General features: G+C 43.3%; 1 protein-coding gene across 1 annotated transcript; it reads right to left on the bottom strand.

Moving 5' to 3' along the window:
- Positions 1–1,953: 1,953 nt before the first annotated feature.
- On the bottom strand, positions 1,954–26,305 carry LOC101669892 (signal-regulatory protein beta-1-like). Its single transcript, XM_004746765.2, has 6 exons — positions 26,172–26,305; positions 14,434–14,787; positions 11,356–11,676; positions 10,436–10,765; positions 5,682–5,789; positions 1,954–4,174 (listed from the first exon to the last, which is right to left on the bottom strand). The coding sequence occupies exons 1-5, from the start codon at positions 26,236–26,238 to the stop codon at positions 5,692–5,694; spliced, it is 1,170 nt and encodes a 389-aa protein (XP_004746822.1). The 5' UTR covers positions 26,239–26,305; the 3' UTR covers positions 1,954–4,174; positions 5,682–5,691.
- Positions 26,306–27,588: the final 1,283 nt, after the last annotated feature.

Below are 27,588 nucleotides of genomic sequence, written 5' to 3'. Positions count from 1 at the left end.
ACATTTTCTTCTCCCCTTCAGCATGTGGCACATCCTCTACCCATTTGGTCAAACCAAGAAGGACCCATGTTCTACATCCTCACTTGTCCACTCATGTCTACATATTCCCAGACCCTGTTAGTTTTACCTCCCAAACACTTCTTGAATTTATTTTTCCATCTCCATTGTCATCTTTGTGTGAATGAAAACTATTACTTCCCAATATGCTATCTTCAAATCTTCTGCCCACTGTTAAGCTCTACCTTCTACTATATCTAGGGTCTTCTACAACACAGATCTGAGTAAACTCCTTTTTTGTGTAAATCATTTTGTAGATTCTCATTGCCCTTGTATATTAAGACTGCTGTATGGTCCCGAATGTTTATAGCAGCAATGTCCACAATAGCCAAACTATGGAAAGAACCTAGATGTCCATCAACAGATGAATGGATAAAGAAGATGTGGTATATATACACAATGGAATACTATGCAGCCATCAAAAGAAATGAAATCTTGCCATTTGCGACAACGTGGATGGAACAAGAGCGTATCATGCTTAGCAAAATAAGTCAAGCGGAGAAAGACAATTATCATATGGTCTCCCTGATATGAGGAAGTGGTGATGCAACATGGGGGCTTAAGTGGGTAGGAGAAGAATAAATGAAACAAGATGGGATTGGGAGGGAGACAAACCATAAGTGACTCTTAATCTCACAAAACAAACTGAGGGTTTCTGGGGGGTGGGGGGTTGGAAGAAGGGGATGGGATTATGGACATTGGGGAGGGTATGTGCTTTGGTGAGTGCTGTGAAGTGTGTAAACCTGGTGATTCACAGACTTGTATCCCTGGGGATAAAAATATATGTTTATTTAAAAAAAAAGACTGCTGTATGGTATTTGGTCTATGGCATATACTATGTGGTATATCATGTTGTATGTGGTGTATGATATATGGTGTATGGTATGTGGTATTTGGCAATGGCATATTGTATATGCCATGTGGTAGATGATATGTGGTATACAGTATATTGTATATGGCATATGGTGTGGTACATGGTATGTGGTATATGGTATATTATGTGGGCATACATGTCTGGTATGTGGTATATAATATATGGTAAGTATAGTGTAAACAATCCATCCTTCCTTGACTTGTTTGGCCCTTAGAGACAAAAGAGTCCCCACCTTTTCTTGTCCTCCCACAGCCTCTCCCCTTCACACTGAGTTCCCTGGGAAACAGGTGGTGAGATGAATATTAAGCAGGTCATTTACAGGGAGTGCTTTAGGATCCAACACTGGCTAGGAGAAGGGAGCAGAATTGTATAGAAGAAGTTGAGCTGCAGTGAGGTCCCAAAGAAGACCTCAGCTGATCTCCCATGGAGCTCTGGTGCTAGGATGTTCCTTTAGAGTTCTCCTGAGCTGGGCTGAGAGGCTGGACCTTTACATCCCTGTTGACGAGCCACTGGATGTGGCAAAGTCCCACGCTTGATCTCGGGCATGGTGGCTTGCTTCTGCTGTGGCCATCTCAAAGAGGGCTGACAGCTGAGGGCCATCTCCTCAGGCCTGGTGTATCACATAATCCACCACCCTCTGCAGAGCCCCTTCCACCTCAATTCCTCAGGCTCAGGACATGGATTAACTTCATCCCCCACTGAGGTCTTAAAGCTACCCTACCTCACCCAAGTGCTCAGAGTTCCCTGACCCCACTTTGTCTAACCTGGGTTTTACTAATTAGAAACATTTAGGGTGAATATCTTAGAGGACTGAGAAGCAGGTTCTTTTGGGGTCTCTGAGTGCCAGGCTTTGGAGTGAGCTCTAGCAGAAGACAGAGGATAGAGAAAGGAAGAGGAACCTTAGACCTGTGAAGTAAGATAAAATCTGGATATAGAAAGACAGAAGTCTCCCCATGCCACAATTCCTCACTTTGTCCCCCAGCAAGGTGCAAGAGGCAGAGATCCAGCTGAGGACATGATGTTGACATATTTAATAGACTTAATTTTTGAAACAGTTTTACATTTAGAGTAAAATTGTGACAATAGTACAGAGTTCCAATATACAGCTGCACACAGCTTCCCCTCTTATTAATATCTGACAGAAGCATGGTGTATCTGTGATAATGAACCATTATTATTAACAAAAGTCCATAGTATATTTAGATTTTTGTCTTATCTTGGGTCCTTATAACAAAATAGCATAAACTGGAAGCCTTGAAACAACAGGAACTTATTTCTCACAGTCCTGGAGGCTGGAAGTCTGAGATCAGGGTAGCCATGATAGCTGGATTGTGATGAGAAGTTTCTTTGTGGTTGTGGACTGTGTACAGCTTGCATTCTCATGTGTGGGTGGGGTGATCTGGCTGTCTGGCCCCTTTTCATGAAGGCATTGATCCCATTCACGAGGACTCCACCCTCAAGACCTCATTACTTGTCAAAGCTCCCACCTCCAAATCCCATCACAGTGGGAATCAGATTTCAACACATGAACTTTGGAGAGACAGAAACATTCACTCCAAAAGAGATTTCCTTGGTTTTTACACTTTCTGTTCCAGAATTCCACTCAGGATACCACATTATATTTATTTGTCCTGTCTCGTTAGGCTTTTCTCATCCATTACAACTTCTCCAACTTTCCTTGATGGTGATGGCCTGACAGTTTTGAGGAGTGTTGCTCAGGTATATGGTGGAAGGTGGGAATGGTGGGCTTGGGGAGGAAGGTTACAGAAGAAAAATGCCACTCTTACCACATTATATCATGGAGCACAAACCACGTGAACTCATGGCAAACTCATGATCACCCGGCTGAACTGTATGTGTCGGATGTCCCCTCTGTAGTTCTTCCTTTTTCCTCCTTTCCATTCTGTCCTCTTGGAAGAGAGTCACAACAAGCAGCTTGTCCTTAATGAGTGGGAAGTTAGGGTCCCCCTCCTGAAGGTGAAGTATCTAGTTGAATCATTTGGGACTTTATGCACAGGCTATTTTTTCTTCTCCTCAATTTATTAATTTATTTAATTACTTATATATATCAATATGGGCTCAAAGATTTATTTATATATGGGGTTATAATCAGTTTTAGTCATTTAGCAGCTATAACAAAACATCCCAGACTAGTGGCTAGTAAACAAAAGAAAGTTCTTGCTCATAGTTGAGGAGGCTGGAGTCTGAGATCATGGAGCCAGCGTGGTTGGGAGAGGGCCCTCACAGATTTCTCCCTGTGTCTTCACATGGCCGAAGTGACTGGGGAGCCCTGGGGTGGGGGAAATATTCTGTAAGGACCAATCCCACTCATGAGGATGAAGCACTCATGACCTGCTCACCTTCCAGAGGCTTCCCCTGCCAACACCCATCACATGGGCTTGAGGATTCCAACACTCAAATTTTGCAGGGACTCGGACATTCAGACCAGAGCAGAATCAGATGTACTACTTTACTTATTTGTTGCTCAAACTGTTACACTTTGACCATTGGGAGCTCTTCCAGAAGGTCCCTGTACCTGTTTGACAGACTCCAATCAGTGGGCTATCTGTTTGTTTTTGCAGATCACTTGTTCACTTTCTGAAGGATATGACGTTCTGATAGAACTTTTAAACACAAAGAAGAGAGAGTAGTATTTAGTGAAATGGTTTTAGGTACATGTACCAGTGCTGAATGAAGTGAAATAGTATTTTAAAATCCAAAATCTGACAGAAACTAGTGTTTTCAATGATGTATTCACCAACTTATGTTTTAAAAATGCAGTGGCCTAACACATGGCTGTCATTCTGACAACTGAGGATGCAGACAGTCCCTTCTCTGTCAGAGTCCACATCCTATTTGAGGATGAGACAAGCACACACAGGAGGTTCTCAGCTTGCGTGGTACTGACATGCACGAATGTCAGTTGCCACAGGCCTGTTAAATACCAACAGTCCCCCAAAACATGGTTTCAGTTTCGTTTGCCATGGAGGAATTTTCCATGAGGTATAAACTTTGCCGCCAGCTCTTCCTCAGGCCACAAATATCTATGTAACTAGCAGGTGCTCATCATGTTAAGTAAGGATCATGTCTTTCAAAGCTGGTAGCGGTGATTCTCTTTGATTCTGTTACTCACTTTACCACAGACAGCAATGCAGGTGGTTGTGTTGTCTCCTGGTCTTCCAGTGAGGAACCCTGGTGCCATCGTACAAAAGTGAATAGTGGCGAAGGGGAATTGGCACAAAGCTGAAAGTGTGATGGAGAAATGAGAAGAGATAGGACTTTAGGTGAAGTTCAAATTGAATGCAAGTGGGCTTATGAAGGCAGAGCTACCAGGGGAATGGTGACAGGGGTGCTGGTCCCCAGAGTGTGGATATGCAGCCAGAGTGAAGGCAAACTTACAAGGTCACTGAGGAGGTGGTGGTGATTGGTGGAGGGAGGCAAAGGGTAAAAATGTCCAAGAGGTAATGATGCCAGCAAATATTCAAAATAATGATGTTACGTTTTCACGACATCGAAAGTGCAAGGGATGGAATTTTGGAAGCTGATCCCATTCGAGACTGGAGTGAGGTAATTCAGAAGCTGGCTCTATCTGGTCAACCATGCGATCAGAAGAAGGCCAAGTACTGTGCAAACCACTCTTGATTTGTCTTTATAACAACAAATGTTGGAGAGGATGTGGAGAAAGGGGGACCCTCTTACACTGTTGGTGGGAATGCAAGTTGGTAAGTCTACTTTGGAAAACAGTATGGAGACTCCTCAAAAAGTTAAAAATACAGCTACCCTATGACCCAGCAACTGCACTACTGGGTATTTATCCCAGAGATACAGATGTAGTGGAAGGAAGGACCACAGGCACCCCAATGTTCATAACAGCAATGTCCACAATAGTTAAATAGTGGAAGGAGCTGAGATGCCCTTCAACAGATGAATGGATAAAGGAGATGTGGTCCATATATCCACCAGTGGGGGCAACAATGATTGTGAGAAGGAGCAGCAGGAACTGTGGGCAGGTGGGGCTCTGGGGAAGCAAGGCATTTGGGCAGAGTTGTGGAAGCTTCTAGTTTTTCCTTGTTATAGGTTGGGCCCCTCAGGGAAGGAAGGGGGCAGCAGAGACTGAGGGTAGCATGTAGTAGGGGAGGAAGGAAGGAGCTTTGGGACCCATGTTCACAGTTAATTATCTGTTCATCATTCTAGATAGTTCCCCATGTGTCTCCTATGTCATCAGTACTATTTTCTTCCTGGGACATCTGTTTTGAGAGGACTGGCAACCTGCTTAGGACTCTGCCACCTCAGCCTTCCTCCGTAAGTCCTGATCCCCCTTCCCCATACACTCTTGTCTGTCCCACAGAGGGTCAGGCAGGAACCATCCTCAGAGTAGCCATCTGGCACCTGTCAGCATTCTCTTAGATGTGGAGTCCTTACTCAAATAATTTAGAGATGGTCTCCAAGGGTTCTTCCCACCCAGCTGCCTCTTATTCAGCCTCTTCGTCCACTTCCTTCAGAGAAGCTCTAGGACTCTGTGTGCATTTCCTGACAGTCTTTGATGACACCCACCTCCTACAGGCCCCCACATACTTCTTGGGAGTTGGACACTTCTCAGAGAGATGCCAGAGATTCCTGAGGGTGTGGAGAGAGGTGTATTACCTACTCTTTACTCCAGGTGGTGCTGACACTCTGTGACCTGTGGGGTGCCCCCCTTCCTGACCTGACTCCTCTGAAATTTGCTTGCCCTCCCTGTCCCACAACTTACAGTCAGGCCCTCACTTCCTGTGGGCATAGATGGCAGAGACAGTGATGAGCAGCAGCAGCTTTGGGCCCAGGGTGAGAGCCACCAGCAGTAGAGTAGACAGCTCTGGGTCTGGAAATGAAGGAACAGGAGGCACCATCAGGGTAGGCATCTAGGTTCTATTCCCAGGGGCCTCGATTTACATCATTCAAGGTGACTCAAACTTATTAATGTTCTGGAGGTCATTAATATCCTCCCCTGTGATCAGACTCAAGGCAGAATTTGGGGTAAGAACTTCTTCATCTCACTCACTCCTTTCTCACTGCCAGGTGTCCTTGAGGGAAAAGGTGGGAAGAACGAAGACTCAGGAATGTGCAAGTTTGGTTTACTGAATTGGTCCTCACACCCTGTGGGGCAAGTCATAGAGCCTCTTTCTGATGAGCCAACAGTCTCACTGTTTACAGACGGTGGACAGATGAGTTGGTTCAGACCCAAGGAAACCCCTCACTTCTGGCCTGCAGGATGACTCTGAGACCTTGTCTTTGGACCAGGACAAAGCCAAACTCTCTGGGCCATAGGGACAAATGTCTGCCTGGCCTCACATGGAGTGAGAACAGATGTCACGGTCAGTGAGAGGCAAGGCTGCCCTGCTTTGCTCCACGCACACGGTTTGACAACTCCCATGTACAGAGGTGAGGAGGGAGTCCTCAGGCTGACCTGACCTCAGGAGACCTGCTGGATGGACAATACCCTGGGGAGGCAAGGGAATGGGGTCTAGTGCTCAGGAGAGTTTAAAACACCATCTAGACAATCTGGACCCCAATGCCACTGTCAGTTGATGTCTTTCTGTTAGACACAGATGTTGGATCTGTAAATACAGTTTCAGATTCTTTGCCCTTTTACAATGACTTTTTTTTTTTTAAATATTTACACAAAGAAATTAAAATGATTTTTGAAATATGTGGAATGATTTTAAAGAAGGAGCAGAGAGCTCACCATATTTGCTCCTGGCATGTTAAGAAGATGGCAGGTCTCAGCTGGGGATTGGGGTGTGCTGGACTTTTTCTCTGTTGAAAGGGCTGTATTGCCCATGTTTGTACCTGCTTCTAGAGGGCATCCTCTAGCAGACGACTGGAGGAAGTGGGGATACAGAGACTTAGCCAATCAAACGTGGATTGGCATCACTCCACAGTGAGTGAGTCTGCTTCCCAGGGCAGCTGGCAGGCAGAGTTTATCTGGGAGGGGTCTGGATTGCCAGCTCTAATGAGCACAGTTGGACATGGGTCCCTACCAGTTGGCTGGCCAAGAAGTCCCCAGTCCTGATGAGCAGTAGAGCAGGGTAAGTCCCAGTTTGCCCTGGCTGGAACCTCACTGTGGTGACCTGGGCTGGTATAAGCAGAGGAGGGGTGTACTCTGGCAATCTGGAAATGAGTTGATCATTATAAGAACTACAGGTTGGGTGGCTATTGCTGGGCATCAGTCCTTCGCAGGAAGACAATACAATGTGAAGACCAATTGATCACACATGAAAAGTCTTTTTGTGAATGTCAGAGGACTTCCAGGCAATATTGTAGACTCCTAACTCCTAGGGCTGAAGGGCAGAAAATGCTTGAGGACATAATTGGGTCCAATATAATCATAAAAGTATCAGTGCTACAGAGAGGATTGAATTCTCAGCTACAGTGCACCTGTTCTGCCAAAATAGGGCTGTGATGGGAAATATGAGAGAGAGAGATACTGAATTGTAGGATAGGGACATTGGGGCCAAGGCATTCAAAGCCCACAAGGCACTATTTGACTGGTGAAGACAAGGCAACAGCTTAGTTATTCATCTTGGAATATAACCTCTTAACTCAAAGAAAAAAACAATAAAAGGACAGTGAATTCTATGGAAAACTGGCTCTCACTAGTCCTTGGAGAGCAATGCCCAAACTGTGAAATTTCTTGGAGAAATTTTATGATTTAAGAGAAAAATCATAAAATACAAATGCACAATTTTCTATGCCATTGCCCGCCCCCCCCCATCAGCCACAGGAAAGGGCAGGAGAAACAGACAAGGGCAGGTAGCCAAGGAGTCTGAGCATTATTTGGAAATCCCATCAGCAATATTAAATCCAGCTTAAATTAGAAAATATTGGAAATGTGTCCTGTAGTCAGAACACAGATCATAGGAAGGGATTTCAAAGTATGCCTGACCCAAGAGGGTTGACGCAGAACCCCCAGAGTCTGTGAATATGGTATCTTACACTGCAAGAGGGACTGCATGGTAATTAGCTAGGGTCTTGAATGGATCATTATCTTGGACTATGGGAATTGGAGCCAACTTAATCACAGAGACACTTACAAGTGAAGGAGGGAGGCAGGAGAATGGGAGCAAGAGGTGTGATGACCACAGCAGAGGTCATGCATCTGGGGGCCTTGGCAGAGGAGTGGGGCTGCTTCTAGGAGTTGGAACAACAAGGACACAGAAGGAATGAAGTTCTGCCATCCTGTTTTAGACTGTCCACTTCTAGAAATGGGAGATAATGAATGTGTGTTGTTTTAAGCTACTAAGTGTGTGCTAATTATTACAGCAACAATAAAAACCCAATACAGGGAGGCATGGACATTTTAAAAGGACAGATGTGAATAAAAGGGTCAGGCACAATTTAAAATGCATTACTCTGGGGGGAAGGTAAAACAGAAGGAAGAGGTGCTGTTTCAAAATTGAGTGGTGAAGAGACAAAGAAAAAATGGGGATGGCAAACTTGGGGTCCTGAAAGAAGAACCAGAAAGATCACGGGACTTGGAACCTCTCCCCCACTGTCCAAGCCAACCAACCAATCCCAAGGCCCAGTAACATGTGTGGTCACGCTATACTGAGAGAAGGGAAGTCCATTAAGCTAGAAGTATTGTGAAATAACCTCAATACCATAAACATGAACAAAAATATGTACTTCAGGGGCGCCTGGGTGGCTCAGTGGTTTGGGCTGCTGCCTTCGGCTCGGGTCATGATCTCAGGGTCCTGGGATTGAGCCCTGCATCGGGCTCTCTGCTCCGCAGGAAGCCTGCTTCCCTCTCTCTCTCTCTCTCTGCCTGCCTCTCTGCCTACTTGTGATCTCTGTCTGTCAAATAAATAAATTAAATCTTTAAAAAAAAATATGTACTTCATTACACCACACCCCTCTAGACCCAGGATGGCAGTGGCTGGAGTCTTGGGACAGCCAGGGAAGGTGGCATCTTGGTGCAGCAGTGTCACATAGACACCTTACTCTTGACTCCAGCCTACCAACCCAGACAATCCTAGTATCCATTTCCAGCCTTAAGACACTAGCAAGGTTACTAGTACAGGAACACTGGAAACACCAGACATAATGGCCATAGCTTGAGCCTCAGTGCACAACCAAAGATTAAAACCCAAACCCTAGCTGATCCAGACAAGATGGTGTGTACTCATTTCTCCCCGCTCTCCTAATTCAGTATAAGCCTGATCCCTGGAAATCACATACTTCAAGCACAGGAGGACTCTGAAAGGTGGAAGAGGAAGCCAGGTGGGCTAGGTGTCTGTGGACTGGAAGAGGAACACAGCATCAGGCAACATGGCTCCATACTCCCGTGTCCCCAGGCACAGAAGGAGGCCCAGGTGTGTCATTCGAACAAAGATATATCTAGACTCAATAATCTCAGTTCTCATTTCAAAAAATGTGGAGGAGCAAAATAAGCAGAAGGGGGGAAAAAAGAGAAGAAAAAACATAAAATAGAAAAGAAAAGCAATAGAGAAAATCCCTGAAACAAAAGTGGATTCTTTGAAAAAACTGGCAAAATCAAAATACTTTTAGCATTTCCAACAACAAACACTATGAGAAATGATACATTTCCCATATGAAGAATGAAATGGGATATCACTACAGATCCTACAAACATCAAGGATAGCAAGGTGATATCATGAGCAACTCTATGGGCAGAAATTTGGACCAAAGAAAAGAAATGGCCCAAATTCCTCAAAAGCACAGCTTGCCATGAGCATCCAATATGAAATGAAGAATTTGAGTAGCCGTTCAGATTCTTTTCAGATCAACAAAAAAAATTGTGGAGTCGCAGGTGTTTCATAGGAAAATTCTTTCAAGCATTTACAGGTGAATGAAAACCAAGTTAGGTGCACAAAATAAAGTTATTGTAGAAGTTTTGGGAACTCTGAATATATATTCCATTTATTCCATAGTCCATGAGGGAATTATTGTTAATTTTATGAAATGTATAATTGTATTGATTTTGTGGAAAAATCAATGTCATTAATTACATGGCCACACAATTGTGGACTCCATTTGCAGCTGGATGTGCATGCATGACTAAGTCATCAGCGGACACAATGAGGCAACTTTTGCATACTCCTAGTTTAAGAGATATTTGCTGCCATTATGATGAAAACATCTACAAGGGATAAAAACCACAACTAGGTAAGAAAGAACAAGAGTGGGGGTGGGGGTGGCTGGTCTGGCACAGTGATGTAATCACTGTCAGGAGAAGAAGCAGGAGGCAGGACCCTAACAATAAGATCATCTCCCTCCCTCTCTTCTTTCTTTCTCTAATGCATATTTATGTCAAAAGATCTATAAATGTAAGTACCAAGTCTTACCATTGATCATCTTGGAGTGTGGGTTTTGGGCGAAGGAAGCTCACACCAAAATTCTAGTTTTAATCTATAGACTTCTGGATTATTCTATTATAAGCATGAATTACTACTTTTCACATAATAAAGGGTAAAATTTAAATGCCAGATCACGTGGCACAAGGCTCACCAGAGTTTCCATCTGTGCACTGGTCTTTTCGGTGGGCAGAGGTCTCCAGTATATGGCTTTTGCTGACTACCCGCTGGCCATCATGCTTCACCTTGCACGTGAGCACCATCTCCTCTGTGTGGGCAGAGAAATTGACCAGGATCCAGCTCATCCAGTTAAAGGTCCCATCCTTGTTCTCTATGATGCTTGAGGCTGTTTCTGTTCGGGCCATGTTTCCATTCTCCAGCCAGGTCAGTTGTAGGCGCTGAGGGTAGAACTTCTTTGCTTGGCAGGTGACCTTCACCTGGTCCTCTGCAATGCATTGCTGGGAAACAATCAAGGTGGGTGGAACTGAAACAGCACAGGGCAGAATCTCTCACCTTATGGAACAGATGGACCATGGGGAGGGGCTCCAGAACTTAGCTACCCCCACACAGCAAGGGAGTCACCCAGAACAGGGCTAGGCATACAGCTGGTGCTCCAACACTGAGGGTAGTCTTTGCATATGAATGAAATCCCTAAGCACAGTGCCCAGCACACAGTAGGTGCTCAAGGTTTGATGGCTCCTGATAAGCTAAGAATGAGTGAAATCAAGATACTCAGCCCCACACATACAGTTGGAATAGAATAACTGTAGCAAAACAAATGACCTCACCAAGCACAAGGTGGTGTGGAGTACAGCAGGTGCTCAATAATTGGAATTGCTACTGTAAAGTAAAGGAAACTACCGAGAGCAATGCTTGGTACATGGTAGGTGTTCACCACCCAGTGGCCATGGAAACAGTAGGAGGTGATGGCACATCTAAGTTCAGGTGACCTGGAGGGTCTGCCAGGGGTCAGACTCCAGGGAACAGAGGGCTTGGGGCAGGGAGTGGAGGAGGGACAGGCTTGGAGACTTGGGGGCCAGACCCGGGCTGGGGCTGGTGGGGAGGGGCATCTACCTCTGAGGACCTCAGACAGGTTGGCAGTCCCATGAAGAGGAGGGCCCCCCTGCAGGGTCACGTGGGTCACCTCGCAGATGACCTGGGAGCGAATGTCCTCCGGGGCCAGCACCAGCCTGGTTGTGCTGGAGATACTGTAGGACGTTCTGTCTCCGTCTTGGTCCATGCTGGTCCGGGAGGCTGCCAGCTCATTCCTGTTTCTGAACCATCTCAGGGTGATGTTTCTGGGGGAGAAGCCATGGGACTTGCAGGTGAAGTTCACTGTCTGTCCCGGCAAGGCCCTGACCACTGGGCCCGACACCACGGGGGGAGAGGGTTTGGCTATAAGAAGAGCAGTTGTGAACAGTAAGCATGACTGTGGTCATCAGTGCTCAGGATACCTTGAGGTGCTGTGGAGAACCGCCACCCTCAGCGTGCGGAGCACAGTGTCCTCTCCTCCTCGTACAGAGGAGGCCCTGAGGTTCCAGAGCTGAACTCTGAGTCAGGGGCAGGGCCCAGGTGTAGTTCCAGACCTGAGTTTAAGTCCCCCTCTCTTTTCTCTGCCAGGTGACTTCCCACCAATCTGGGCACAGGAAGGACGTTTCTAATGGGTCTGACTGTTGCATCAACTGTTCCTATCTGCCTCCCTGCAAACCTCACTGAGGTCAGGGAGTGTGTGCAGCAGTTCGTGCAGGGAAACAGGGGGCAGAGCTGGACCCCCATAGAAGCCGGAATCAGGCTGGCCAGCTGACCGCAGGTCTGGCCGGGGCACAGCCTGGCTCCCATTCTGTGAAGTAGGACACCAAGCATTTCTCCTTCCTGGGTTGCAGGGAGGGGCAAATAAAAGAATGCTAGCAGTTTTGTTTGGAATTTATCACTGAAAACGCATATCGAAAGGAGGAGATAATTCAGAAGGTGGCTGAGTAACCCCAGCCTCACTATAACGTTAAGATCCCCCTCTGAATATTCATCCAAAACACTCATAAGTGTTAGCCTTCTTGCCCCTGTTTGGGGTCATAGGTTTGGAAATTATCCCCCAACATCTTACCTGCACAAATAAAGACAACTTTGGGAGGAAACTTCCCCCTGGGTGGTCTCTGTCTCTCCCTCACCAAGGAACCTTTCCCCTAACCTACTTTGGTTCAGGTACAAAGGGGCTGCTCCTTACCCCTCAGTGTATCCCAGGGGGACTTCTGTGGCCTCCAGCCTTCTCTTCCACAAAAGAGCAAGAGTCCCACCCTCTTGCGCCCAACAGTGACCGCCCCCCACCTCTTCCCTTGAAGATTCTCCACTGCAAGTGATTATGGGGAGAGAAGTCCCTCTGGGTACCCAGACCTGGTGACTATTTAACAACGGAGGGAAGATGTGTGTTCCCAAAGCTGAATTTAGAACATGAACTCTTGCTCATGGAGCTGAAACACCCTCCAGGAAAGCGCCTCCCCTGCACCCTCATTCTGCAGAGCCAGGAATGGGGTGCCCTGTGAGGCTGGCACTGTCCAGTGCCTCTGTTCTGTCCAGGTCATTGCCCCAGGCTGCTCAGTGAAGGAGCAACATCACACAACTGGGGAAAGACTCCGGATGCTCTTACATGTGAGAAGCCGTGTCCTCCAGGAATAGGCTCGACACTTCATGAGATGTTTGTGTATCTGTCTGATCTGGGGGTGCAAAGTAACAACACCCTGTCTCATAACTCTTTTTAAAAATTTATTTATTTCTCAACAGAAAATGAAAACACTTGCAGAAAGGAGGAGGAGTGCCCCATCTCTTATCCTGGACAAAGTCCTACAAAAAAGGCCAAGTACCGACTAATTGAATAGCCTTGTTTTACACATTTGGTACATTCTTTTCTTTTTTTTTTTTTTAATGTGTGAGTTTGTTTGTTTGTTTTTAAATTTTTTAAATTTATTTTCAGCGTAACAGTATTTATTGTTTTTTGCACCACACCCAGTGCTCCATGCAATCTGTGTCTCATAACTTTTTAAAATGCTTACTACTGAAAAAGACCAACAACATAAGATTTTCAAGGAGGTCTGAATTTTCTCCTACTTTGACTAGCACAGTGAGTGTGCAGAGAACAAGGCTGTGAATCTCGATGCTTGGGTTCAATCTTAGCTCCTGTGCCTGCTTAGGTCAGGTCCCCTGAGCCTCAGTGTCCTCATCTGTAAAAGGGCAGAGATGGGTTCTCCTTGCTATCTCTGGTAAGAGGAGCACCTGCCACAATGAAGACATGGGTTTGGCCTGCCACCTGCCCTTTCCCCTCTGTCTTTACCCATTCTCAACCAGGGCACCACCTGTGTGGGCAGCTTGGGGAAGAGGAAGGAGTGCTCTTCCAGGAGGAACAGACCTGCCCAGTGCTAGTGCTGGTGCCCAGGCAAGGGACGTAAGACAGGGAAGTCCTATAATGTCTGCACAGTCATAATAAAGCCACCTGTCCAAGTCCAGGGGGTGTGGGGAGACTCAGTCACTATGAAGTCAGTCCCTGAATTGCGTGAAGCTTTTCTGGACAGACCTACAACAAATGCTCAGCCTCTGGCATCTTCTCCTTCCGGGGCTGTCAGAGTAGACAGCCAGCCTGTGCCTCTTCTCACTGTGATCTTGCTGAAGCTGAAAGAAAAAAGTCATTGTCCCACCTCCCTACCCTGGGTGCATATGTCCACACTGGAAGGGAAGGGAGTGTAAGCTTCATGATAGAAGCTTACATCTAAAACAAAGTCAGCACAGCAGATGCTCAGTAAGTGCTGAGTGGAGAGAAACCTGGCCACCTGGGAGGGAGTGCTCTCTGGAGACAGGGTGAGCTTGGGCCTTATGACTTGGAAAGCCCCTCAGACTCTCAGTCCCTCATCCCTGGAACCAGAGAGCTGGTCAGGATTGGAAAAGGGAGCTATGGAGTCTGTAGACAAGAGTTCTGGATTTTCCCACCATTTTCTAGCCATGTGGCCTTGAGAAAATAGCATGAACTCTCTCGGCCTCAGCTTCCCTGATCCATGGAAGTGGCTGAAGTCAGGGGCACTCACCACAACACCTGATTCTTAGCTGTCAGACAATCTTATTGACCTATTGTCACAACCAAGGGATGGCAGAGGCCCACATCATACTCACTGCTCACGGTGACCTGAGTGCCTGGTCCAGACTTAATCTCTACATCAGGGTACCCTTTCTGGAACTTCACACAGTAGTAGGTTCCGGTGTCTGCTGGGGTGATGTTACTGATGCGAATGGAAAAGTCCGTGTTGTTTCTCCTTGTGGTGTCTGAAATATTTGTCACTCGGGGGAAGTGGCCTCCTTTGAAACTGAAGATTAACTTCCGGCCTGGCCCTGTCCCCCTGAACCACTCAACCTTCCCCAAGGGGAGCAGGGAAGTCATGGTGCAGTACAAAGTGGCTGTATGTCCGGCTATGATAGACACTAACTTCTCAGGTTGGATCACCTGCAGCTCTGCCTCACCGGCCGCACCTGGAGGGAAAACAGAGCAGTCATTTACTCATCCTTATGTGATCCTGTGTGTTTTCTCAAGTGTTGATTCACAACAGCTCATTGACTGAGTGTGCACTGGGAGTGGACCTTGAGATGTACGTGGCATGTAGCCCTCACCACAAGCCTGTAAGATGAAACTCTATCACAAATGTGGAAATAAGACACAGAGACTCAGTGATGTCACACACTGCAGGTTAGAGTGCCCTGATTGGAGCTGGAGTCGCTCTCTGAAAGTTTCATGCTTCACCAAATGTTTCTGGTTGTCCACTTTCTGGCCTCATGGAGTGTTGCTCTTTCTGGATCCTTGTATTCAGTGGGACCATGAGACTTCTTTAGACCACTGTGTGTGAGCTAAAGGAAGGGATGTATTTTTTGGGCTGTGCATTGAACTTCAGGAACCTCTGTGGATTAACTTCCTTCTTCCATATGCATGTGTCCATGCTGGAGTCTGTTGATCAGTCTGGATACTTGAGTGACAGTGATGACAGAGCTTTTGACAAAAAATGAACAGGTAGTTTAAATGAGTGGTAAAAGAGAGTTTCAAATCCCTGTCCCCACCCCCCCAACTGCAATCATATTATATTCGCTTCTAAATGCTGCTATAGCAAATTATTAAAAAAAATGTAATGTCTGAAAACTGCATAAATGTACTGTTTTATAATTCTGGATCAGGAATCCAAAATTGCTGTTGCTGGACTAAGACCAAGGGTCAACCAAGCTGCATTTCCTCTGGAGGTCTATCCCTTGCCTTTCCAAATTCGAGAAGCTACTGACATTCCTTTTCTCATGGTTCCCATCTTCCCATCACTCCAAATTCTCACCTCTATTGTCACTTATCCTTTTCTAACTTTGACTTTCCTGCCTCCTTTTTATGAAGATCCTTGTGAACATATTGAGACCGCTTTGATAATCTAGGATAATCTTTAGGTCAAGAGTCTTAAGTCAACCATTTTTGCAAATCTCTTCTGTCGTGTAAGAGCAAACGGTTCACAGGTTCTGGGTATTAGAATATGGACCTCTTGGGGGGGGGGGCATTGTTTCATTGACCGGACGTCTCCCCAGACATTATGGAAACCAGAAACTGTAAAACAAACAAATCCTTTTTCTAGGCCATTATTACAGAGGCTGAATGAGTAGGTAACTTACTGGAATCTCTAAGAAGAAATATTGAAGAAGTGAACTAGTGCAAGAGTTTGTGAAATTAAACTAGAAATCAATAACAGAAGAATAAACTGAATATTCTCAAATATATTGACATGAACAACACACTCTTAAAAACAATCAAAAGGCCCAAGAAAGAATCACAGGGAAATTAGAGAACATATTGATTTGAATGAAAATGGAAACACAACATGCCCCAATCTGCAGTCTGTGATGAAAGCTGTGCTAGAGTTAAATTTATAGCTGTAATGCCTACATTAAAGAATGATCACAAATCTATTAACAACCATACACATTAAGAAATCAGACAAAGAAGAGAAAAATAAATCCCAATCCCAAAGCTAGCAGAATGAAGGAAATAAAAAGACTAGTATAGAGTTGAAAGAAAATGTTAATAGAAAAACAACAGAGAATATAAAAAAGCCCAAGAATAGCCCAGAAAAAACAATATGTTTTCAGAGAGAGTTCTTATCATATGGTTTCACTTACTTGTGGAGCATAAGGAATAACACATAGGACATTGGGAGAAGGAGAGGGGAAATGAGTTGGGGGAAATCAGAAGGGGAGACAAACCATGAGAGACTGTGGACTCTGAGAAACAAACTGAGGGTTTTGGAGGGTAGGAGGGTGGGGGTAGGGTGAGCCTGGTGGTGGGTATTATGGAGGGCACGTATTGCATGGAGCACTGGGTGTGATGCATAAACAATGTATCTTTGAACACTGAAAAAAAATTAAATTCAAAGAAAAATATTAAAAAAACAATATGATTCACAAAACTTTAGCTAGATTGACTAACAGAAAAATAAAAGACAGAGAGAGAAGACTTCATTAACTAATATCAGAAACAAGAGAAAGATTTTACTAGCCATTTTTATAGCAATAAAGGGGATTCTAAAAGAGTACATAGAAAATTGCACACCAATAAATTGAATAACCTAGATTAAATGGAGAAATTTCTAGACACACACAATTTATGAAGACTGAATTATAAAGACATAGAAAATATGAATAGAATATCACTGGTAAGATCATTGAATCAATAATTAAAAAATTCCCAACAAAGAAAAGTCCAGGACTATGTAGCTTTACTGGTGAATTCTTAAAATTTTCATTTTTTAAAAAAACTTCATTTATTTATTTTAGAGAGACAGAAAGAGAGAGGGAGTGGTGGGGGGAGAAGAGGGAGAGGGACAAGCCAACTCTGCACTGAGCATGGAACCTGACTTGGGGTACAATTCCACAACCCTGAGATCAGCCAAAATCAAGAATAAGATCCTCAACTGAGGATATCTGAATGACTAAGTCATTCAAGATCCTTGTGAACATATTGAGACCGCTTTGATAATCTAGGATAATCTTTAGGTCAAGAGTCTTAAGTCAACCATTTTTGCAAATCTCTTCTGTCGTGTAAGAGAAAACGGTTCACAGGTTCTGGGTATTAGAATATGGACCTCTTGGGGGGGGCATTGTTTCATTGACCGGATGTCTCCCCAGACATTATGGAAATGACTTAGTCATTCAGATATCACCCTGCCAAATTTTTAAAGAAAAACTAACACTAATCCTCTCCAAACTACTCCAAAAAATTAAAGATTTAGGAAAACTCCTAGGTTATTTCGAGTCTTTTTGAGACTCATTCTAGGGCAGTAAAGAATACAAAAAATACCAGCAATGATACCACAGGCAACAAAGAAACTACAAGAAAACTACATACCAGTATCTTATCTGAATACTGATGCAACAATGTTCAACAAAACATCAGCTAACCAAACTCCATAGCATATTAAAGAATTATACACAATAATCAAGTGGGATTTCTTCCTGGAATGCAAGAATGATTCAACAAAGGAAAACCAGATAGGGTAATAGGACACATTTATAGAACAAAGAAAAAATTACCATGGTCATCTCATTTGATGCAGAAAAATCACTTGACAAAAGTCAACATTTTTCATGATTAAAAACAATAAACTAGGAAGAGATGGAAACTTACACAAAATGAGAAAGTCATATGATAAAACTAGAACTACCTCATTCTTGATGATGAAAGTCTGAAAGTTTTTTCTCTAAGATCAGGAACAAGGCAAGGAAGCCCACTTTGACCACTTCTATTCAACACAATACTGGAAATTCTAGAAAATGCAATAGTCAAGAAAAATAAATAGTACTTAAGTTGCAAAGGAATAAGTAAAACTCTCTCTCTTTGCACATGACATGATTTCATGGGAAACGATCCTAAAGATTTCACACATAAAAGTAAACTGTTAGAGTTAGTAATAAATTCAGTTAGTTTGTGTTATATAAAATCAACAGTCAAAATCAGATGCATTTCTACACAGTAGTGATGAACAACTCAAAAAGGAAATTCAGCAAGCAATTCCACTTACACTAACATAAAAAGTATAAAGCACTTAGGAGTAAATTTCTGCATGGAAATGAAAGACTTGTACACTAGAAAGTGCAAAACATTGCTGAAAGAAATGAAAGAAGACATAATTAAGTGGAAAAACATCCCCCATTAGTGACTGGAAGATTTTACATTGCTAACTTGTCAATGCTACCTAGAGCAACCTACACATTCAATGCAAGCACTTCCAAAATCCCCAGGGCATTTTAAAAAAATAAATAGAAAAGTCCATTTTGAAATTCATATGCAATCTCAAGCGACCCCAAATCACCAAACAATCTTGGAAAGAACATATTTGGAGAATTCACACTTCTTGATTTGAAAACCTACTACCAAGTATAATAATGAATACTGTGAAATGACCATAAAATAGAGATATAGAGCAATGGAATAGAATAAGAGAGCCTAGTAATAAACCTCACACATAAGATCAAAAGATTTTCAACAAAGGTGCTTACCTTTCAATGGGGATGGGAGGAAGAACAGTCTTTTCAGCATAAACTGCTGGGAAAACTGAATATCTACATGCAAAGAATAAAGTTGAACCCTCACTTTATATAGAAAAATGAACTCAAATTGGATGAAGGGACCTAAATATAAAAGTTAAACTATAAAATTCTGAGGAAAATAATTTAGGCAAAACTCATGATACTGGATTTGGCAATGACTTCTTGGACATCACACCAACAGCACACATAACAAAATAAAAATATAGAAATTGGACTTTGTCAAAATTAAAGACTTTTGTGCAGAGGAGGGCAATATCAAAAGTGAAAGGCAACTCAGAGTGAATGGGAGAAAATATTTGCAAAGCATATATCTCATAAAGGATTATTAACAAGCATATAAAAAGAACTCCTACAATTCAACAAGAAAATAACAAAAAGCCCAATTAAAAAATGGACCAAGTGTCATTCAATGCTCTTTTTAAAAAATTAATTTATTTATTTTCAGAAAAAACAGTATTCATTATTTTTTCACCACACCCAGTGCTCCATGCAATCCGTGCCCTCTATAATACCCACCACCTGGTACCCCAACCTCCCACCACCCCGCCACTTCAAACCTCTCAGATTGTTTTTCAGAGTCCATAGTCTCTCATGATTCACCTCCCCTTCCAATTTACCCCAACTCCCTTCTCCTCTCTAACACCCCTTGTACTCCATGCTATTTGTTATGCTCCACAAATAAGTGAAACCATATGATAATTGACTCTCTCTGCTTGACAAGCATTCAATGCTCTAGTTTCTTTATTGATTTTCTGCTTCGATGATCTGTCTATTTCTGTGAGAGGCATGTTAAGATCTCCTACGATTAGTGCATTCATATCAATATGACTCTTTCTCTTGATTAACAGTTTTCTTAAGTAATTGGCTGCTCCTATATTGGGAGCATAGATATTTACAATTGTTAGATCATCTTGGTGGATAGTCCCTTTAAGGATTATGTAGTGTCCTTCTGTATCTCTGACTATAGTCTTTAGTTTAAAGTCTAATTTATCTGATATGAGAATCGCTACTGCAGCCTTCTTTTGAGGCCCATTGGCATGAAAGATGCTTCTCCATCCCTTCACTTTCAGTCTGGGTGTATCTTTAGGTTCAAAATGGGTCTCTTGTAGACAAAAAGATGGAAGACCATTCCATGCTCTTGGGTCGGAAGAATAAACATTGTTAAAATGTCTATACTGCCTCGAGCAATCTATACTTTTAATGCCATTCTGATCAAAATTCCACCGGTATTCTTCAAAGAGCTGGAGCAAATAATCCAAAAATTTGTATGGAATCAGAAGAGACCCCGAATCGAAAGGAAATGTTGAAAAACAAAAATAAAACTGGGGGCATCACGTTACCTGATTTCAAGCTTTATTACAAAGCTGTGATCACCAAGACAGCATGGTACTGGCATAAAAACAGACACATAGACCAGTGGAACAGAGTAGAGAGCCCAGATATGGACCCTCAACTCTATGGTCAATTAATCTTCGACAAAACAGGAAAAAATATACAGTGGAAAAAAGTCTCTTCAATAAATGGTGCTGGGAAAACTGGACAGCTATAAGTAGAAGAATGAAACTCGACCATTCTCTTACACCGTACACAAAGATAAACTCAAAATGGATAAAAGACCTCAATGTGAGACAGGAATCCATCAGAATTCTAGAGGAGAACATAGACAGCAATCTCTTCGATATCAGCCACAGCAACTTCTTTCAAGATATGTCTCCAAAGGCAAAGGAAACAAAAGCGAAAATAAACTTTTGGGACTTCATAAAAATCAAAAGCTTCTGCACAGCAAAGGAAACAGTCAAAAAAACAAAGAGCAACCCACGGAATGGGAGAAGATATTTGCAAATGACAGTACAGACAAAAGGTTGATATCCAGGATCTATAATGAACTCCTCAAACTCAACACACATGAAACAGGCAAAAATATCAAAAAATGGGCAGAAGATATGAACAGACACTTCTCCAATGAAGATATACAAATGGCTATCAGACACATGAAAAAACGTTCATCATCACTAGCCCTCAGGGAGATTCAAATTAAAACCACATTGAGATATCACCTTACACGAGTTAGAATGGCCAACATTAACAAAACAGGAAACAACATGTGTTGGAGAGGATGTGGAGAAAGGGGAACCCTCTTACACTGTTGGTGGGAATGCAAGTTGGAGAAGCCTCTTTGGAGAACAGTGTGGAGATTCCTCAAGAAATTAAAATAGAACTTCCCTATGACCCTGCAATTGCACTCCTGGGTATTTACCCGAAAGATACAGATGTCGTGAAAAGAAGGGCCATCTGCACCCCAATGTTTATAGCAGCATTGGCCACGGTCGCCAAACTATGGAAAGAACCAAGATGCCCTTCAATGGATGAATGGATAAGGAAAATGTGGTCCATATATACTATGGAGTATTATGCCTCCATCAGAAAGGATGAATACCCAACTTTTGTAGCAACATGGACGGGACTGGAAGAGATTATGCTGAGTGAAATAAGTCAAGCAGAGAGAGTCAATTATCATGTGGTTTCACTTATTTGTGGAGCATAACAAATAGCATGGAGGACAAGGGGTGTTTGAGAGTAGAAGGGAGTTGGGGTAAATTGGAAGGGGAGGAGAATCACGAGAGACTATGGACTCTGAAAAACAATCTGAGGGGTTTGAAGTGGTGGGGGGGTGGGAGGTTGGGGTACCAGGTGGTGGGTATTATAGAGGGCACGGATTGCATGGAGCACTGGGTGTGGTGAAAAAATAATGAATACTGTTTTTCTGAAAATAAATTAATTAATAAAAAAATGGACCAAGGACTAAAGTAAACGTTTATCCAAAGAAGGTATTCAAATAGTGAAAAAGTACATGAAAAGATATTGAACATCACTACTCATTAGAAGAATGAAAATTAGAACCACAATGAGATACCCCTTAATCCCTTAGAATGGCTTTGTCAAAAGCAAAACGAAACACAATAAAATACAAAAAGAAAATCAGAAAATAAGTGTTGATTAAGTTGTGGATAAATTGAAATTCTTAGACATTGTTGGGAGAATATAAAATGATGTGACCACTGTGGAAACAGGGGTATTTTCTTTAAAATTTAATTATATATAATTTACCATAGATTCAACAATTCTACTTTTAGGTAAATATGCCCCAATTATAAGAAGGTACTGAGATAATTGTACATCAATGTTAATAGCAGCATTACTCATGATAACTGAAAGGTAACAGAAAAAAATCATTTCTATCAGTAGATAAATAGATAAACAAACTGTTGTATATAGATATATGCAATGGAATATTATTTAGCCTTAATAAGCAATGACAATCTGATATGTTCTATAAGGTGAATGAATAAAAAAATATCCTAAGTGAAACGAGCCAGACACAAAAGGACAGATAATATGATACCACTTATATAAAGTGCCTAGAAGAGACAAATCCATAGATAGAGAAAAGTAGACTAGGGGACCTGGGTGGTTCAATTGGTTAAGCGTCTGCCTTCCATTCAGGTCATGTCCTAGGGTCCTGGGTTAGAGCCCCATGTCTTGCTTCCTGCTCGGCGGGGAGACTGCTTATTCCTTTCCCTCTGCCTCCGCCCCCAGCTTATGCTATTTGTCTCTCAAATACATAAATAAAATCTTAAAAAAAGAACTAGAATAGAGATTACCAGTGACCATGGTGGGAAGAAGGAATGGGGAATTCTTGTTTAATGTATGCAGAGTATCTGCTTAAAATGTTGAAAAAATCCCTGAAATATACAGTGGTTCTGGTTTCACAACATTGTGAATGTACTTAAGGCCACTGTATTGTAACCTTAAAAATGGTTGAAACAGTAGATTTTTACACTACGTATATTTTACACAGTAAGAATCATGTACTCAAAGAAGGTGATGGGCCTGTGTAGAGCCTTTGAGTGCACTAAATGGCTCAAGGGAAAAGAGAAAATATTCTAGGGGCTGGTAGATTTGAGAAACCTGCCCTTGAATGGGCAGATAGAACCATGGGAGTAACCAAGCAAGGATACCAGGAGACTTCAAACTCATGTTCTGAAAAGAATTGTGGGTAGTTCTATATCTGGACAATGAGTTACACATTGAAGGGACACGAGTCACCTTCAGGCAATCATTTAACTGCAAGGGCAAGACTTTGCAGTTTTATTTCCTTGCCTCAGTGACAAGCCAGTCCCTGGAGACTGACGTCAAGAAATAAAAAATCATTTCTTCTTACTTGAAGTGTCATCAAAACCAGGCAGGGATATAAATCAGAGAAGCAGGCTGCTGGTGCATCTACACATACACCCAATGTTCTTTTCTATTTCTTAGCTACTCCTCAGGAGGAAATTTGTGGTTCACCCTTGCAGAGTGTGAGCTGGTAAAGCCCATACAATTAGTATTATTTGCAACCAAACATGCCCTAAGGAGGGCACATGCTATTATAGGCAGGTCTTGGTGTGCCAAGAACATCAGGTGCTTTGGTTTGTAAGTCTTGAGGAGAAGATTGGGGTTGGGAAGCCTAACTGTTAGGACAATAATGGGAAGACTTAAGAATGCACCATGGAGAGAAAAATGGAGGAAATATGAGAGAGAAGAGATCAGAGAGTCAAGAGGATCCAGGGAAAGGTGAAAACTCTGCCATCTGTATATCTATAATCTTAACAGTTCATCTCTGGCCCAGGCCTTGCCCCTAAACTCTGATTTTTATGTACAACCAGCCACTCAACATTTTTCTTAAGTAGAAATAAACCTCTCAAAACAAAACAAAACAAAACCTCTCACGGCTAATATGTCTCAAACGGAACACTTTAGTTTCCCAAACATCCTTGTACTTCTCAGCTGAGGTACCTTATTCTCCTAGATGCTCAGGTCCCAAGCCCTTAGAGCCTGTCTGTCTGTCTCTCTCTCTCTCTCTCTCTCTCTTTCTTTCTCTCTCTTTTTCTTTCTTTCTAAATTATGGTATGTTAGTCACCATAACAGTACATTGTTTTTTTTTTTTTTATTGAGTCTTTTAAAATTGTTAACATATAGTGTATTATTTGTTTCAGGGGTACAGGTCTGTGATTCATCAGTCTTACACAATACACAGCACTCACCATAGCATATACCCTCCCCAGTGTCCACCACCCAGCCACCCTATCCCTCCCATCCTCCTCCCCTCCAGCAACCCTCAGTGTGTTTCCTGAGATTAAGAGTCTCTTATGGTTTGTCTCCCTCTCTGGTTTCATCTTGGTCCTTTGTCTTGTTTCTCAAATTCCTCATATCAGTGAGATCATATGATTGATGTAGTGTTCAATGATTCATTATTTGTGCATAACACTGAGTATTTGTTACAACGCCTGCCATCCTGAATACCCATCACTGGGCTAGCCCATCCCCCCACGCCTCTCCCTTCTGAAGCCGTCAGATTGTTTCCTGGAATCCATAGTCTCTCATGGAGCCTTTCTTTCCCACCCCAATCCTATGCATTAGGAATTGTGTTGGCTTCCGTCTGCAGGCACGCACAATCTGACCTCTTTCCCATTTCTTTCCTGACTGCTATCTTGGTTAAAAGTGATTTTCCCTCTTTGCATGAATGCAGTGATCTCTTGAGGCTCTAGTTTCTTCTATTTATGCCCTGTGGTAGTCTATTCTCAATTTTGAATAATTTATAATTCATGTCAGATCATGTGACTTCTGTCTTCAAAACCTTACAATGGCAACCATTTCACTCAGAGTACAAGTCCAAATACTTAGCCCCCCCCGTGGCTCAGTTGGTTAAGCATCTGCTTTCAGCTCAGTTCATGATCCCAGGATCCTGGGATCAAGCCCCATGTCAGACTGCCTGTTCAGTGAGGAGTCTGCTTCTTCCTCTCTCTCTTACCCCTCCACCTCCCACTTGTGGTCTCTCTCTTGCTTTCTCTCAAATAAATAAATAAAATAGTTTTTTTTTTTTTTTTAAAGTCCAAATACTAGAACAGAGCAGGAGAATTCTGCTCTCCTGTTGCTCCCATGCTATTCATGAAGGCTCTTCCTCCAGAAAATCACATGGCTCACTCCCTGACCTTCTTACAATCTTTGCTCCATTCTACCTCCTCAATGAGGCCCACCTCGGCTACCTGTTTAAATACATCCTACCTGAAGATTCTCTCATTGTCCTATCCAGCCGTATTGTCATTCTTTTTTCTTAACACTCATTGCTTTCTGTATTCTATGTTATTTACTGATTTGTCATGTCTTCCTGTCTTTTCCTCCACTATGATAGAACTTCCACAAGGACAACTGCTTTGCCTCATCTGTACAGATGCAGGAATTTCCAGGTGTGTGTGGTACACGGTGGTGTTCAAGAAATTGGGAAGTTATTCCTTATGAGACCTCCTGAGGTCTGGAGGTGTCGGCTGGTACTAGATGATGGGGATCAGGATATACAAATGTGGATGTAATTATAGATGCCAATCAGGCAGGAGTTTTCACATCTTTTATCCCCTTTTTCCCTTCCCATCCTGATCCAGCAGGGAAGGGGATCTCTAAGGTAGTAATGCACAAAGTTCTACTCATTTTACCAAGATGGAAGTTTGCTTGTCTTAAGAGCTCAGTGGAAGGTGAGCAATAAATCTAGAAAATTAGGAAAGAGGGTGAGTAGCTGAGAAGGAATCACACATCCATTCAATGTGCATTTCATGTAGACTGGACCTGATGTGAAGAGAACAATATGGAAATCATTTTTAGGAATTTCCTGTGTGTGTGTGTGTGAGTGTGCATGCCTGGGATATGTACCCTTCCTTACACCCACTCATATGCACAAACACACACACACAAGTGCGTTCACAAGTATATATAAAGTATAGCCTACCATGTTAGTATACAGATTGTTTTGAGGAGTAAATGAAATGGTAATACATGTTAAAGGCCCAGTAAAAGATTTGGCGCATGGGAAACATCATTAACAAGAGTCTGTGAATACACGCAGCACAGTGGAACACTGGAGACTTCTGCGTGTGATGCGTGATGGCTCTTCTGTTTGCCTCTGTGTTTGCTGATGTTTCTGCAATTGGCCTCCATGGAGGAGCCTGGAGCTGAGTGGCCTGGACATGAACCCCAGATACTCCACTGACTTAGGTAGGTGACACTGGGCTGGTTGCTCTCTCTGCCTCAGTTTCCCCATCTGCTAGTCAGGAGTACAGTTATAGCTACAGGCAGGCCTTCTGTGGAGGGTCTGGGTAGCATACCTGTGTTTACCAGGAGGCCCCAAATGCCCAGGGGGCAGGGAGAGGTTGAGGAGGCAGGGAATGGGGAGTCTACACCACGGCAACACTCACCTGTGAGTCCCAAGAGCAAAGCCAGCAGCAGGTGAGGAGAGCAGGGTCCGGAGGCAGGTGCCCACATTGTAGAGGCCTGAGGATCCCGCTCTCTGCCAATGTGTGTGCTGGGGCAATGGGGCCTCTGTTCTGTGTTCTCTGTTCTATCTGTGATAGAAGAGGAAGTGTGCATGATTCAGTAACAGGATTGTGAGGCAGCAATCTGCTTCTGGATTGTGAAACAGACGTCAGACAGAGAATGCCTCACATGGTGATAGGAGCCTCTTCCTACATTTCAGAGAGAGTGGTCAGGCCCAGCAGGAATGATGTTTCCTGCCCGCCTGGGGTCTCTGCTCTCTGCACTAGACCCCTCCCCCATGTTCAGATCTTCTTGGCCATTCCACACGTGGGAGCCCCAGGTCAAGAAGGATCTGCATTTGGGGGCTCTGTCTCATGTCCTGAGCCCTGGGGATGGCTGGCTTGTGGCCTCATTCTGCACCATTACCCACTAAGAGCTACCGAGCTGGAGGAAAGAACAGATATGCCATGGTCTGCAAAACTTTGGGACCGAGTGAGGTCTGCTCCAGAAATGACTCCCTATTCCAGCCCTTTATTGAAGGAAATGGTAAAACTTTGCCCAAATATGCAATGCAGTGGGGACGTTAGAAGTAGTATGTGCTTGGGGTGCCTGGCTGGCTTAGTCAGTGGATGGTGTGATTCTTTAAATTGGGTTTGTGGGGGTTGCCTGGGTGGCTCAGTGGGTTAAAGTCTCTGCCTTCAGTTCAGGTCATGATCCCATGGTCCTGGGATCGAGCCCTGCTTGGGCTCTCTGCTAGGCGGGGAGCCTGCTCCCACCCAGCCCCCGCCGCCTGCCTCTCTGCCGACTTGTGATCTCTATCTCTCAAATAAAAAATAATAATAATAAATTGGGGTTGTGGGTTCAAGCCCCAAGTTCAGTGTAGAGATTACTTAAAAAAGAAATAAATTCTTAAAAAAAAAAAAAGTTGTTGGATGTGTTTGCTTCCAACAAAAAGCATCATTTCCTCCATTCTTTCAGGAGAAGAAGTGGGTTCTGTGTCCCAGACATCACACTCCCAGGCATTTATCTGAGTGTAATGAAGACTACTGCCTCACAAAAACCTGTGTGTGAATGTTTAGAGCAGCTTTCTTTGTTATCGCAAAACCTGGAAATACCCAAACTGCCCAATGATAAGTGAGTGGTAGAACAAACTGTGGTGCATTCCTACAGGGAAATGCTATTCAGCAATAAAAGAAATAAACTAATCTTCATGAAATAAACTAATCTTACAGCTTGTAAGTTTCCAAAGGCATTATGTAGAGTGAACAAAATCACTCTCAAAATATCCCATACTGTGTATCTCCACTTCTACAACATTCTCGAAGTTACAGAGAACAGATCGGCATGTGCCAGAGGTTT

This window comes from Mustela putorius, unplaced genomic scaffold (assembly GCF_011764305.1).
Source record: "Mustela putorius furo isolate JIRA1106 unplaced genomic scaffold, ASM1176430v1.1 tig00000743_pilon_pilon_pilon, whole genome shotgun sequence".
Taxonomy (NCBI): domain Eukaryota; kingdom Metazoa; phylum Chordata; class Mammalia; order Carnivora; family Mustelidae; genus Mustela; species Mustela putorius.
The sequence above is the reverse complement of the archived record's forward strand: the minus strand, read 5'-3'. Positions and strand labels throughout refer to the sequence as shown.